The 14,664-nt window shown below is 34.8% G+C and overlaps 2 protein-coding genes across 4 annotated transcripts; one reads left to right on the top strand and one right to left on the bottom strand.

Moving 5' to 3' along the window:
* The first annotated feature begins 2,241 nt into the window (after positions 1–2,241).
* Positions 2,242–6,301, top strand: LOC137835149 (protein IQ-DOMAIN 10). 3 transcript variants are annotated; one of them, XM_068643516.1, is made up of 6 exons: positions 2,242–2,502; positions 3,429–3,543; positions 4,112–4,276; positions 5,241–5,468; positions 5,588–5,701; positions 5,786–6,301. In XM_068643516.1, exons 2-6 carry the CDS (start codon positions 3,475–3,477, stop codon positions 6,062–6,064), a joined length of 855 nt encoding a protein of 284 aa, XP_068499617.1. In that variant the 5' UTR covers positions 2,242–2,502; positions 3,429–3,474; the 3' UTR covers positions 6,065–6,301. The 3 variants fall into 3 exon arrangements, with proteins under 3 accessions (XP_068499617.1, XP_068499615.1, XP_068499618.1); XM_068643514.1 differs by having other exon boundaries at positions 2,367–2,502; positions 4,106–4,276; XM_068643517.2 differs by lacking the exon at positions 2,242–2,502 and adding an exon at positions 2,509–2,609.
* Positions 6,302–7,750: 1,449 nt separating this feature from the next.
* On the bottom strand, positions 7,751–10,010 carry LOC137835148 (transcription factor TCP4). Its single transcript, XM_068643513.2, has one exon. The coding sequence runs from the start codon at positions 9,250–9,252 to the stop codon at positions 8,137–8,139; it is 1,116 nt and encodes a 371-aa protein (XP_068499614.2). The 5' UTR covers positions 9,253–10,010; the 3' UTR covers positions 7,751–8,136.
* Between the last annotated feature and the right edge of the window lie 4,654 nt (positions 10,011–14,664).

The raw sequence follows: 14,664 nt of genomic DNA, 5'->3' as shown, positions 1-14,664 counted from the left end.
TGTGGTGTAAGTGATCAAGGTGTGATTGCTTAGTGGATTTCCTCAGAGGTTTCCGAGAAGACTGGATGTAGCTCTGGGTTTGGAGTGAACCAGTATAAACATCTGTGTACATTTTCTCTATCCCTAACTCTTTAATTTCAGTTTTGTTATTTGTTTACTGTTATAAACAACCAATTGTTTCTGCGAAACAACCGATTGTTTTTGCGAAACAACCGATTATTTTGCTGGTGCAGTGCTTTAAGCTTTGTGTTTTGAAAAACTGATTTCTAAATCAAGGTATTCTCGAAGTAATTTCATTCCAGGCTTAAAAGATTGCGAAAATTCTCTTTAAACAATTCACCCCCCCCCCCCCTCCCTCTAGTTTAAAGCCATATATTCTAACAATATTAACACCTATAATTGTCTAATAGACTACGGTTCTTTTGTAAACTATCATTTATATGCAGAAATATAAACTAATGTCTAAGTTGTCGTCTATATTGGATAACTCTAGACGAAGTTTGCATAGACTAAGATTTTAAAATTGTCGTGTAAGGACTTTAAAAACGGTTGTCTAAAGGTATTTTTAGAGTAGTGGAGGTTCCCCCATCTAAAACAAAGTCTAGCAACTATAAGCTTTAAGCAAGAGTTAAACAAAAGGACTTGTTGGTCAAATTTAAAATTTGTCCTCAAAATCATTTTCTATTAAAATCTACATGGTCAAATGCTAAGTTTAAAAATTTCACTTCTCAATATAGTTTTCAAGCTCCATATGCTTCTACTACATTTAATAATGGCTTAGGTACATCAAACCTCAAATTGGTATCTAACATTAGCTACTAAGGTTTTAGCTATCAACTACTTTAGATTCTAAATTAGTTTTTATAGTGATGGAGTTTTCCTTGGGTCCTTCTAAAGTTCTTTGGTTTGAAATGATTTTGTTTAATGAAGAAGACATGACAGCGAAATAATTGATCAAAATGGATAAGAATATGAAATGGGTTTTGGAGTGTTGTTGGAGAATGGTGCTAGGAAGGAGGTTAGGCCAACCTTCCAGCTATCTCTAAGGTTTCTTCACTTAAGAGTGGGAGCAAGAGAAAAGAAAGACTTGAGAAAAATTTCGTAACAAAAACACAGAAATTCATTACACAATTCAAGTCTAAAAATTACATAAGAGAAGCTCTCTATTTATAGAGCTAGAAGTCTCCTAAAATGGCTATTAGAACCCTCAAAACTCCACATTCATGGAGTGCCATGTGGGAACTTAAAAACTCTCCATTGGTGGATTGCCATGGCAATCCATGTCTTGAAAAGTTTTGCATTAGCAAATGGACATATGGGACAATGGAGTGGAGAAGGCATGCATGACGCGCCTCATGTGCTTCATGAAGGAGAGGAAAAATCACCTTGTGGAGAATGAAGAAAGGGAAAAGGAAGGCACCATGTTGGAAGCTTATGTGGCACCTTGTGTGTGCCATGTAGGCATCCCTCTTGGCTTCTCTAAATCCTAGAATCCTAGAATCCTAGATTAAAATTGCCCAAATACATAAATTAAAGACTGAAATTAAAATCATATTAACTCTATACAATTATACAAGGCTGCAGGAGGAGAATTCTCTAGAAAAAGAACTTTTGATCAAAACTTCCTCTCTTCTAAACCCGATTGTTTTGGTGAATGGGATGGTCCTCCATTATGTTAAGGTCGATCTCCTCCACCATTTTCAAGTAATTAAGCCTTATCTATCACTATCCTTACACCTCCCAGCATATCCAAGTTCCATAGAACTCCTTTGATTTCTTCCTTGATTTTGTTGATTCATTGTTTCTGCTACAACATCCAGCATCTCAAGTTCCATAGAACTCCTTTGACTTCTTCCTTGACTTTGTTGATTCATTATTTCTGCTACAACATCCAGCATCTTCCGTTCAAGTTTCAAATCCATGAAGAAGAGGCTCCATCATAAAGAAAACCAACAAGTGAAGGCAATAAAGAGTAAACACTTGAAAGAATGGAGTGTTGACATTTTAATTTTTGTTGATTTCAATTTCTTTGTTAAACGACCATTAATCTATTCCATAGTAATAATGCGTAATTTTCTTTAAAATAAAGATTAGACATTAGAGAAATGTAATTTTAGATTGTGAATATGAAATGAAAGGCAATGAGATTGGGTAGGAAAAATGAGTAGAGTTGGTATTATGAACAGAATGACACACCAAGCTTTTCCCATATAGCTTGAATAAAATTTATTTCAATGATTTAATTATGGTATTTCGTTTTCAGAAACACAACTGGACATGACTACTACCTTCCCTCACCTTTCTCTAGACTCCTAAACTTCCAAAGAGATCAAACATCTGCTTCATCGTGGTTGGGTTGTCACACACTATTATTGAACTCTTTCTCTCTCTTTTAATGTGTGTTGTATTCCAATGTACCACGTCTCCTATCATTACAACCCACCACTCTTCATCCTCTCCAAGCAAACCCATTGTGTGCCTCTTTTTTCTTCTCTCAACCTGGTATGTGTCCCTTCCCATTTCATTCTTTATCTCCCCACTTCTAGGCTCTTGCTTTGTTCATCAAAACTTTATGCTTGTTGGGTTTGGTTGTCTGTTGCCTTGACATTGTAATCTTTCTGCTGTCTGTTTTGCCACTTGCTTTCATTCGCAATATATAATCATGCCTCTGCATACTTAATTGAAGTATATGGTTTCAGTACGTTCTGGCTTTTGAAATTGAAGGAAACCAAATTCATACCACATGGCTTCACAATTATAATTTGAACAGGTTTTAGGATATACTACTGTTATAGTATACTTAGTGTTAGAAGAGGCACAATGTGAGCTTTATAAGATGGTGGTTTTTTGGTTTTTACCCGTTTTATATTTTTGAATTTTGTTTGAAAACCAACTTAACTATAACACGTTTAATTTTAAAATATTTCATGGACGAAGTCCAGAAAAGGTGAAACAAATTTTGAGATTCCTTTCTGTGGTAGTATGAAATCCTCGATTCTAAAGCTTTTGAAAATGTTAGATGATTTACGTCAGATTATTGATGGGGTAATGGGGCAGGATTTAGCTACTATTCTTCAAATAGTCTATATTTTTTTGCTTATATGTTGTATCTGTTTGATTGGAAGACTATTACCTAATGTTACAATAATATGAAAAGAGAAATTATATTTTTTTTTTCGAGAGTTTTATGCAAAGAAAAACCATATAACAAAGTGAAATAGGAAGAAAAGAGAGTGTGGGATTTAAGATTGTCACATGAGAAATTGTCCTGGCAGCCTTTGCCCTTCTAGGAAATTTAACTGGTCTTTTACATTAATTGTCTATATGATAAATTTTTTTCTGTGCAGTCTCCTCGTTCATAAAACTATGGCTTATTTATTCATGCATGAGATTTACGAAAATTTGTTCGTATATTACTTGTTATGCAGATTTTCTGTTGGCTGCTTCCTGTTCTTGATTCCTTGAGAAAAAGGAATGGGCGCGAAGAAATGGTTTATGATAATAATCAAATTGAAGAAATCGAAGAAATCCAAACAAGAAAAGGTTATTTCTAGTATTTATTTTTTATCAGCAAATACTATAAATATATATATATATATATAAAGAGAAAAATAAGAATTTGATACAGGAAATATCATATACAGAATACAAGCAGACATTGTCATAACAGAAGATCCCTAGCACCTAAGACAACAAATTTTCGTATTTCCCCCACCAAAAGATCAACCCTTTTACTGTTATTCCAAATACTACCCAGCATCTGCAATACAAGCCAAACTATTTTGCTTTCATCCCTCCCCATAAAGCTACACTGTCTCTACCGTTCCTCTTTTCAATCCCTGTATTTCAAGTTTGATAACATTTTGACAGTTTGGAGAGCATTTCTCTGCTTCTCATTAGATATTCTTTCAGCATTAATTTTACTTGGGAAGATTTGAATGTTTTTTGAGTTTTACTTATTCCCTTTGACTTGTACTATTTCATTGGCTTTTTTAGTAAACTATACAATTTTAAGAAAATCGTTATAGTTGAGGAGGAAATCAAAGTTGATAATTTGATATGCAATCCACTAAAGATGTTTGTTCTGTCGTCACTTTCTGGATAGGTACAGTCTACTGATGAAAATTCACATGAATGTTCAAACATGAAGCAAAGTAGTCGTGAGGAGTCAAGTAGCATTCCAAATGAAGGTTTGATGATGGATCGGACAGTTCCGTCAAGGAGGATGGACGATGTGGCAGCTACTAGGATTCAAAATGCATTCCGGTCATTTATGGTACAATATCTCTGCTGTGCTTATTCCGTTACATGTTTGTGACAATTTTCATTGTCAAGTAAGCGGAGACATTTAGAGATTTGATAACTAAAACAATTAACTGAAAACAAAAGGTCTAAATTCATAATGTATCTCACTGATATCCACGTGTTCAGACATTTCGTTGCTTCACAATGATCTGTTTCCAATCTCCTTGATGATAAACCAAATTTGCAAGGTTAGTAGGTTTTGCTTCATTTTCCCCTTCTTGCTCCACTGAATAAAAAATTGTAATTTCTTGACTTTAAATCATAGATATGTCGCTAGTCAACAACTAATTCTTTTAAGTGTGCCTTCTAAACTTACCAAAGTGATGTTGGGTGCAAATTTGATTCACCAACATCATAAAATGTTGTACATTATCAATGAAACTTGTGATGTCTTTTTTAAAAAACTGAGTGGAAATATTTAAACTTAAGAACATGGTATTGTTATGTTCATATTTCTGCAGAATATAATTTATTTTGGTAATGACTTCATAACTGATTTTATATTGTACTCGTGTCCTTTTCATTTCTTCTCCTTCTCATTTCACTGCTGAAAATAATCAAGTGAATGCTCTGCTCCGGACTGGAGGGGTCCTAGGGATATGATGACATTATCTGCTACTTTTTTGCAGCCTTTTCAACCGTACTTGGAAACCCATTTAATTCTGAGTCAACTATTGGCATCACGAGGACTCTTGTTTTTCTCAAATCTGTTAATTGTACCCAGCTCCTTAACAACAAATCCTGACTGTGTTAAGGATGGATTATTTTCCACTGGTTATCAGCTTAACTTTAGATACCCCAAGATGGCGGCAAATTTTATGCTTATACAACTATTTAGAGATATTGATTTTATACTTTTCCTCAAATCTTAAGCAATTTATCACGCTGACTAAGTGAAAATTGATAACTTCCTCCCTACCTCTGTACCCATGCAGGCAAGAAGAACATTACATCACCTAAGGGGAGCAGTGAAATTCGAAGCTTTAATTCAAGATCACCTGGCCAGAGAGCAAACAGCAACTGCACTGAACTATATACATTCATGGAGCACAATACAAGAACAAATTAGAGCTCGAAGAATCTGTATGATAACAGAGGCCAGGATTAAGAAAAGGAAACTGGAAAACCAGTTAAAACTTGAGGCTAAGATTCAGGAGCTCGAGGTAGCGTAGCCTGTGATTACTTGATTTCAACCGTTGTTCAAGTGTTATTATTATCATTCATTATAAAGGTCAATATGGGTATCCTTTCAATGTTAATAAAATATGCCTTTTGATGTCAGGTGGAGTGGTGCAGTGGTTCTGAAACCATGGAAGAGATACTTTGCAGGTTACATCAGCGAGAGGAAGCAGCAATTAAACGAGAGAGAGCCATGGCATATGCCTTTTCCCATCAGGTACAAAACTTATTTTGCTAGCTTCATGCATAGAATTCAAAAGAAAATCAAAATATGACTTCTTATGTAAACGTGATATTGTAGTGGAGGCCAAACTGTAGCCAGTATTTTGGTCAAGCTTCTTATTGCCTTGGTAAAGAAAGTTGGGGTTGGAGCTGGACAGAGCGTTGGGTCTCAGCACGTCCTTGGGAAGTCCAGGTTCGAGTTCAGCCCTCCAAAACAAAGAAACTGAATGGCCATTATCAAAAAAACAAATTCGACAACATGATCTACGGTGAAAGCAAAGCAGCCTTGGGTAAACCTTCCCAGTCAAACGGGAAGGAAACTGGAAAAGGAAAGGAAAACAGTACTTCAGGGCTGTGAAAGAACATCGTTACCAAATAGCCCATACTATTTGATGGTTTATTGTTTCTTCTTGTTCTTCTTTTGGGGATTTTTTTTTTCCATATTTGGCTTGGCGAGAATCTACCATTTGGTTTGTACTTTTTACATTAGGAACTTCACTTATTATCTGCTTTGGCATGGTGTATATGACTATGAATGTGAATTCCCTAGTTATGGTTGAAACTTGAGAATGGTATTATTATCCATTTCATTTAAGGGGCAGTGATTCAAATCTTTACCACTAGTACATTTATGCTTTACATATTGGAACCGCAAAGAAGCAGAGAAATTAAATGAAATATCCTCCTGAGGTGAATGATTTCAAATAGACAAATAGTGACAGAGGATGGTCGGCCTCTTTATGGTTAAACTGTCATTAATTATTGCCACATTTTGCATATATGGCAGCCAAGAGTTGTGTGCTGCTTAATGACCAATTCAACTTTTTGGAGTAATGTTATTTATCAACCGACTAGCAGCACCAACAACCAAAAACAATTACCACGATCTCAATAGAGGCCAATGGTTTTTCTGTTTCCTCATTACATTATCCCCTTGACAAACAAAATTTCCAGCTGGATACTAGAAAATGTTTTTTTTTAAGGCACTGAGTTTCACGGGGTAGGGGACCAAGAACAGACGGACAAGAACCACACTTCGGTGGCACTGACGAGTGAATTCTACCATAATTGAGCTTCGTTGTGCTCATCTCTACAGACATCTTCCATCTCCCCACTTGTTCTACCTACTAGGATCTATCTACACAGCTCATTGGTTATGGACTACGACGTACAGATTCCCCCACTACTTAATCTCATCTCACTACATCAAGGCTGAGAAGTTGATAAAAAAATATATAAACGATATATTGATTCCAATAGGGTAGATCAGGTTCCAAACCCAATGGCAAAAACTAAAAACCACTGTACCGGAAGCTGAAGCTTCCTTTTGGAGAATACTTGAGCATTAGCTGAGTAAGTGGGTAAGCCGACATCAAGATGAATTGAGTTGTTTCCCTTCCTTTTTACACCACACAATCAACCCTTGAGTCACTATCACGAATTATCACATTGTTTAAACAGGCGAAAGAGGAACACAAATAAGACATGGGAAAGGAAAAGCAGAAAATCATACTGAATTTAGGAAAATTGCCCTTTTAACAAGCTGGGAATCAACTCACACGCAACTCCTTTCTTTTGTAAAACAGTTTTACTGTTCATAGACAACGACTTATCAGCCAAATGCTCCCAAAATTCAAGCACGAAAGAGATAGATCATTGATATAATAAAACAGTAGAATGAATCGTCTTTTAATTCTTTTGGCAGTATGAGGAAGCTACAGAAGGATGGACGGTCGCACAAGAAAGCAGTAAAAAGGTAACAACACTCATTTCTATCACAGCAAAGAGAACCAACCTCTTTCATCCATTTGACAACCCATTGGCGAATCGGGCATTTTGCAAACGATTAGAAAATGCCCGTCTCTTTCCTTCTATCGAAACAAGACAGTAACAACCGACTCGAACCTCTAGCGCACACACTAGTAATTATCCATACGTTGGCTTATTTGGAATTTGCCCTGTTTTGCAATGGAGATAAAGCCTCGTCCTGAAACTGGCTCTGCACTAAGTTGGAAATACAAGAAAAATGGAGCGAACTAGGTAGTGAATAAGTAATAGTAGTAATAGCTACGTGCACGTTTTCAAACCAAAACTAAGAAACTAGATATCCAAGTACAGACACAGCCACTACAAATTGTAACAAACATCAAACCTTCAATCTAACACACAACAATACCCAACTTAAAAGTCTCCCTAATGAAACATGAGATACAGAATAATGATGATGATGATAAATAAATTAACATAACAATCTGGAGAATTCAAAAACCTGGAAATTCAACCCCAGATTTTCTTCATTCCACAAGCGTACTCCACTGAACCGAACCATTCATTCCGAATCCGAATCCTTCGCCTCCTCGCTGCAGAACCAGACCATAAAGGTAGGTTTTTGGAGTCAGCAACTGAAGGAACGATGTCGATGTCGGCGGTTCAGCGGCGAGAATCGGAGGAAGCAGAGGACGGCTTATCGGACACGCCGTCGTGCTCCTCCTCACCCTGAATTCGTGCCGGCACGCGGAATCCCGAGAAGCTCCCGGGCGCAAATGCCGAAGAAGGAGATGATTGATACACCAACGCCGCAGCGGCCGCCGCAGGCGACAGATAGTGATGCCGATGATAATGATCGGCGGCGGCCACGAACGACGGCGCGTCAATCCACGCACGAACGGACGGGGTGTTACTGGACTGAAGGGGTCCCCTCTGAGAAAAATACTGGCCTTGACCATTACCATTACCATAGCCAAAAACCACCGCCGGCGACGCCACCGTCGCCGGCCCCGGCAAAGGCGAGGGAGCGTTAAGCACAAACCCTCCTCCACCTCCACCACCATGAGTATCATTATTAGCATTACCACTGTTGTTCCACGCTACCATGTTATCAAACCCGGCTCCAGCGAAAAGCACGGGCTCGTTTTGGTTATGGTGGAGCATAATCGGGTCCTGCAAGGACTGAAGCGAGAGACGCAAATCCTGGCTGCTCGTCCTCGAAAGCAAATCCGGTGGGTAGCTCTGGAACTGAATCAACGACGACGTCGTAATGGGGAAGAACGATCTTATCGTGTCGTTATCCAACGGAAGATAACTCGAGCCTCCTCCTCCTCCTCCTCCTCCTGCTCCTCCTCCACCACCACCATCGTTCTCAAGGTTCTCGTTGAACTGGTTGAGAATTTCAGCATCAGGGTTTGTGTTGGCGTTTGCGGTTGAGTTTGGGTTATTAGGGTTTGTTTTGTCTGATTCGTCGTCGTTTAGGTAGTTTGTTGTTGGGAGGGTTGGTTTCCAGGGAGGGAGATGCGCGAGTTGATCGATGGCGGCCTTGGCCTTGTTGATGAGCCAGTCCACAGCCTTACTGGGCCGGTCGTAGCCCAACCGATCCTGCACGTCGTAGAATTGAATTGCGGTGTGGGCCGACAGCCTCACCCGCCGGTCACGCGGTCCTTTGGCGGTGCACACTTTGCTGTGACGGTCCTTCCGCCCCGTGGACCTCACAATGTGTCCCCCTTCAACTTCCACTATCTCCCCTCCTCCTCCTCCTCCTCCCCTCACCATCCCCTGTCTCCACGACGTCGTTCCTGCATGCTCCACCGAACCCGCGAAAGCCCGTTTCCGTTGCTGCTGCGCTTGCAAGTAACCCCGTTGTTGGTGCTCTTCCGTTGTTGTGGTTGTTTGAGGAAGATGGAGATTGGTTTGAGGATCCAGAGTCAGGCAGTTTTGTTGGTTTGGGGTTTGCAGGTTTTAACAGAGGATAGAGGTTTGGGTTAGTGAAAGGTGGAGAGTGGAGGCGTGCCATTCAATATTTTGAGTTCCATGCCAGAGTAGATAAGAGAGTGGGGGCTGGGAGAGAAAAGAAAGAGTGTTGTTGTGGGGTGGCCCTACTACTGGGACGATGGATGAGAGCAGAAGAGTTTTGTGTTATGGTGAGATTTCAGAATGAATGTTAAAGATGTAATCACTACTGTTCTTGTACTACATTACACATACCATGACACCACCACCCACCAACCCATCCAAAACCCATTCAATCACCCTCTCCTCTTCCTCCCTCTTTCTTCCACTTTTCACCCCCCCCCCCCCCCCCCCTTCTCTTTTTTATTTCTTTTTATATATATATATATATATATATTCACCATTTTTACTTCCTAGTCACAACTTCAAACCGTTGGTTACATTAACCCACTTCTCCATGCCCCCCCTTTCCACCTCTAATCCTCTACATCATCCTTTCCAAAGGGACACCCTCTCTCTCTCTCTCTCTCTCTCATCTGAAGGGCTCAATTTACTTCTTCTCCCAACCCACCCTTTTTTTCTCTTTCTGGGTTCAGGGTTACTGTTGTACATGGCATCTCAAGGGGCTTACTTTTTCTTTCTTTTTGGAACAACATTGTTTGTCTGCGTTTTTCCATGCTTGTCCTTTTCCCCCAACAAAACAACCAAATTACTTCCCCGCCCTAACTAACCAACATCTTTTTTCTTCTTTTTAAATTATTGCTTCTTACGCCTTTCCAGATTAATCTCTGCATCCTTTTTACATCATAATTTCCCTATTTTACTTCTTCTTTTTATAAGTCCAATACTTTCATTATATACACTTTTTTTTAATTTATTTTGAATATCTCTCAAAATTAGAATTGTTACAAAAAATACTACACACTCTTGTTATATAACATTATTCTCAGATAATATATGATGACGTCATCGCGGTCTTATCTTTTTACTACCATGATATTTTATTTTAAAAAATTTAGGTTAGAGATTAAAAATGTGTTTACTTACTTTATTAAAATATTAATATACTTTTATTATACTTATATTTAATATTTTCTTATGAGCATTAATTATTAATAAGACTATTCAGTTCAAGGAATAAATTATACTTAAAAATTGGTAATCTAACTACAATCCAACATTTTTAAGCCTAATATATGATATTTTAATAGGTTAAGGTTAGAATTGCTTATGAACTAAAATCTACTTATTTTCTGAGTATTATGATGTGAGAGTTACGTTGGTTAATAAAACTAGTTTGTTGAAACAATAAAAAAATTTAATTATAAAGTTTATCAAAATGTATTTGTTAGATGTATTAATAAGTATGATTTTTTATTATAAAAAAAATATGAAAGTGTATAGAAGGTAAATAAAGTGTTAAATTTTGCTTTTATAACTAAGTAGTAGGAACATTTCAACCACTAATGATGTTTATAATATGTATTTAAGTGGAAAAAGCAAATTAAGGAATATGTGTAATGATTTAATATAATTTCATATATTTTATGAACATTTTTTGGGTTTTTTTAACATTTACTTGCTTTAACTACTGATGCTATAGATGTGGGAGCATCAGTTGCATCATGTGGGGTTTTGAGACTGACAGAAATTATTAGAATGTTATGAGTGGACATTGCTGTTATATAAGGCGTCTTCTCTTATTTTTTTTACTTTTTTGTGTGTATTAATGTGAATTAGTTGTGGATAATTATATAATATTTAAAATAATTACACTGATATTATGAAGTTGAAAATTAAATACTTTTTATTTAATTTTTAACCAAACAAAAACGACATATTTATATAACATAAGGTTGTTGAATTAGGAAAAAAAATATAATTCTTTAAAGTATAATTAACTTTAATTATAAAGTTGAATTTGTTTCATTTTATATGTTTTAATTATTTGTAATTTAAAAAATGATGTTTTAGGAATATTCTGATCTTAGGTGTTACTATTGAATAATATTATTAATATATTTCAAATTTTAACTGATAAGAGAACATGATAAATTGGCAAATAAAAAAAAAGGCAACTGCTCTACTGTAAAATAACTTCCAACATTTTATGAAAATGCATTTTCCCATATCTTATAACAATATGAATAAAAAAATTAAAATATTACTTTATTAAAAAAAATTGTCATACCTAAAAATAAGTGAAGTAACACGTGTTCTCCTAAATATAATAAAGGGTAAACAAGTTATGAAGTTTCTTAACGAGTGATGGATCTATTTAATAAAATAAAATAAAACAATTTAATCTCTCGATATGTAAAAAAATACAAATAATGAAAAAAAGTTAATTATATGCCAAAAAATTGAAAAAACTTCACAAGAACAAAAATTTCTTTCTAAATTTTTCAAGAAAATGAAAATTAATTTTAAAAATATCACTCGGGAATTTTTATACTAAAATAAAAAATGATTATTAACCACTTTTAATTAAAAATTACTTGTATGATTTAATATAAATTGTAATTTTTCATCATTCTATATAAATAATATTTGAGAGACTAAATTTTTTAATTTTTATAGGATAAATTATAATATTTTATTTATGTATGGCACTTTTTTTTAAAACAAAACAGCAACCCCGGCACCTGCATGCATATTTTTCTTTTCTTCCTTATCTCCATTTCTCTCTCTAGGTTCTCTTCTCTCTCTTAATTTTCTCTCCCAATCTTCATCTATTTTAGAATCTAATCAGATCACGTTGTAGCTGACGAGTTAAGGAACATTTTTACCCGATTAGATTTTCAAACAGAGTAAGTTCATTTTTTACTCTAAATATCCTTTGTTCTCTGTTTTTCCTTAGGATTTAGTCATCAATCTTGGTGGGGTCAGTTGAGAAGTTTAATCCTCTCAACTTATTCTATTATATACTAAATTTTTGTTCTGTTTGGATAACTTGCATTAGACACGTAAATCTTGAAGCTTATCAGACTGTGGGGAATAAAATTCTAGAAGTTGCTTGGAAAGCAAGCAATTGAGGTAAGGGAAGCTAAATTTAATTTTTAATAGCACCCTAGGATAGAAGATCTGAATGCGGAAGGAACGTGGTCCCAATATTCAATTTCTCTTGCAGGGATGTTGTGTGTTTATATATATTGGGTTGTTTGTTTATATATTATTTAAATTTGTGGAAATATTCGGTTTTGATGATTTAGTATTAAAGTGTTATTTTTTTATGTCAAATAGACTTTTGAATATTTTGGATCACTTTTTGAATGATATTGTATGACAAAATGGTGTGGAATTGAATTCATACATTTGGGATAATGTATGGACTAAGGTTTGCTGTGTATTAAGTATTGATGCCTATGTGGTAACAGAGATCTTCAAGCTTCACTGATGATCTAAGTCACATAGACTAAGATATCAGGTGGTGAGAAGCTAATGGGGGAGTTCATGCACACCGTGACATATGAGATGCACGACTTGGGTTGTATTGAACTTACCCTGATCCTTTATGTTGGATTTGCTGGTAATCTTTGGATCAGGTGTTAGTCTCTGGTAGGACTTACTTAATACGGGTCTTCCGAAAGACGTTGTTTGTTGAATATTCTGAATGTGTAGATCCATGTGAGATCTATGTGATCGTTTTATTGTTGAGATTTGAAGAAGATTGAATAATTTGATAAATTGATCATGTAACTTGGTTTTCTCTTTTGATTTAATTGTGTATATTATAAAATTCTATTTTCACTAGCTTACCCTTGTTTTTCTTGTTGTGTTTGAACTGCGATGACTGTACGACGTACACGAGCAGATGATCTTACATGTGTTTGAGGATCTGAAGAGCTTTAGGGTGTTGATTTTGAAACTTATATTGTAAATATTTGTATTTCTATGTGTCCTAATCATGTATTAGGAATGTTTTAAAAAACTTTATGCTTGTATAGAAATATGTAGAACCTGTATTGTAATAGTTAGATGTTATTTTTCGGGGTGTTACAACATTCCCTAATTGTTATAAGAATTTTATATTACTCGACTGAGATTGAATTTACAAAATATATTTAAATAATATCTAGGAACTATTTTTATGAAAACATAATACATAGAGACTTTTATCTGTTCATGCATAATTTCTAAAACCTACATTGTTATCTACACTATACAAAGTACAATTATCACATTAACACAAAATCAATACATAAAAGTAAGTTAAGATAACTTAAATCATAAATAATTCACAACATAGATATATAATCAATTAATTTTTAACAAATGTATGTTTAAATATATAATCAAAATTTTAAGTTCACATTATATCTCATTCTTTACATAAATAAATATTATAAAAAAATTACAAACTCAACTTTTTTTTTAGAGACCCGTGTTAAATAAGTATCATAAATATTAGCATTTGATACATAGTTAAAGTCAATAGATATCATAAAATGTAACTCATAAAATTAAGTAATTCATTACACACAAAGTATTATGAAAAAAAAATATTAATTTTTCACCACCTAATATTTTAATTTATATAATTTATAGTATTAACAAATTAGAATAGTAAGAAGTTCTAATACTCAATATTATAATTCATATATTTATCTTTTCTCAACCGAGACAATCAACACATATTTCAATTCAATTAACTCAAATTAATATTATTATTAATGAAATTTATAGAAACATATAATCAATTATTCATATAAAATAAGTTATTTAAACACAAATAATCAACACCAAAACAAAGGAATGTCATTTCAATAAAGCGTTATTGTTTTGAATGATATTCTTATAGGGAATCAATATTTACTTTTGTGTATCACTTTTAGTTATTATTTTGAGTATTAAACATCATTGCTAGAATGACCAACCTGATGCCTAAGTTATATATATGGAATCAAAACTATTGAAAAATAATAAATCTATAAGTTTTGAACCTTTAATCTCATTTGTAATACCTCTAGTTAGATTACCTAAAGAATATATATGTAAACATGTCATTTACATCCTCATTATATAGTATTATAAAAAGACATCTCTTTTTATAAGAATTTTCAAATATCTACCTAAGCTAAAAATTAAGACACCATAATGAAATATAAAAACTCCATTTGCTTGTGGAAGAGTCTTGTAACATGTAATATCTTTTGCTTCCATATAATACATGGTCACCATAGAATTAAAAACAACCACAAACAAGAAAAAACGGGGTAAGTTAGAGATTTTTTA

Source organism: Phaseolus vulgaris, chromosome 5 (assembly GCF_051622355.1).
Source record: "Phaseolus vulgaris cultivar YP4 chromosome 5, ASM5162235v1, whole genome shotgun sequence".
Taxonomy (NCBI): Eukaryota; Viridiplantae; Streptophyta; class Magnoliopsida; order Fabales; family Fabaceae; genus Phaseolus; species Phaseolus vulgaris.
Note: the sequence above shows the minus strand (reverse complement) of the source record. Positions and strands in the feature narration are given on the sequence as shown.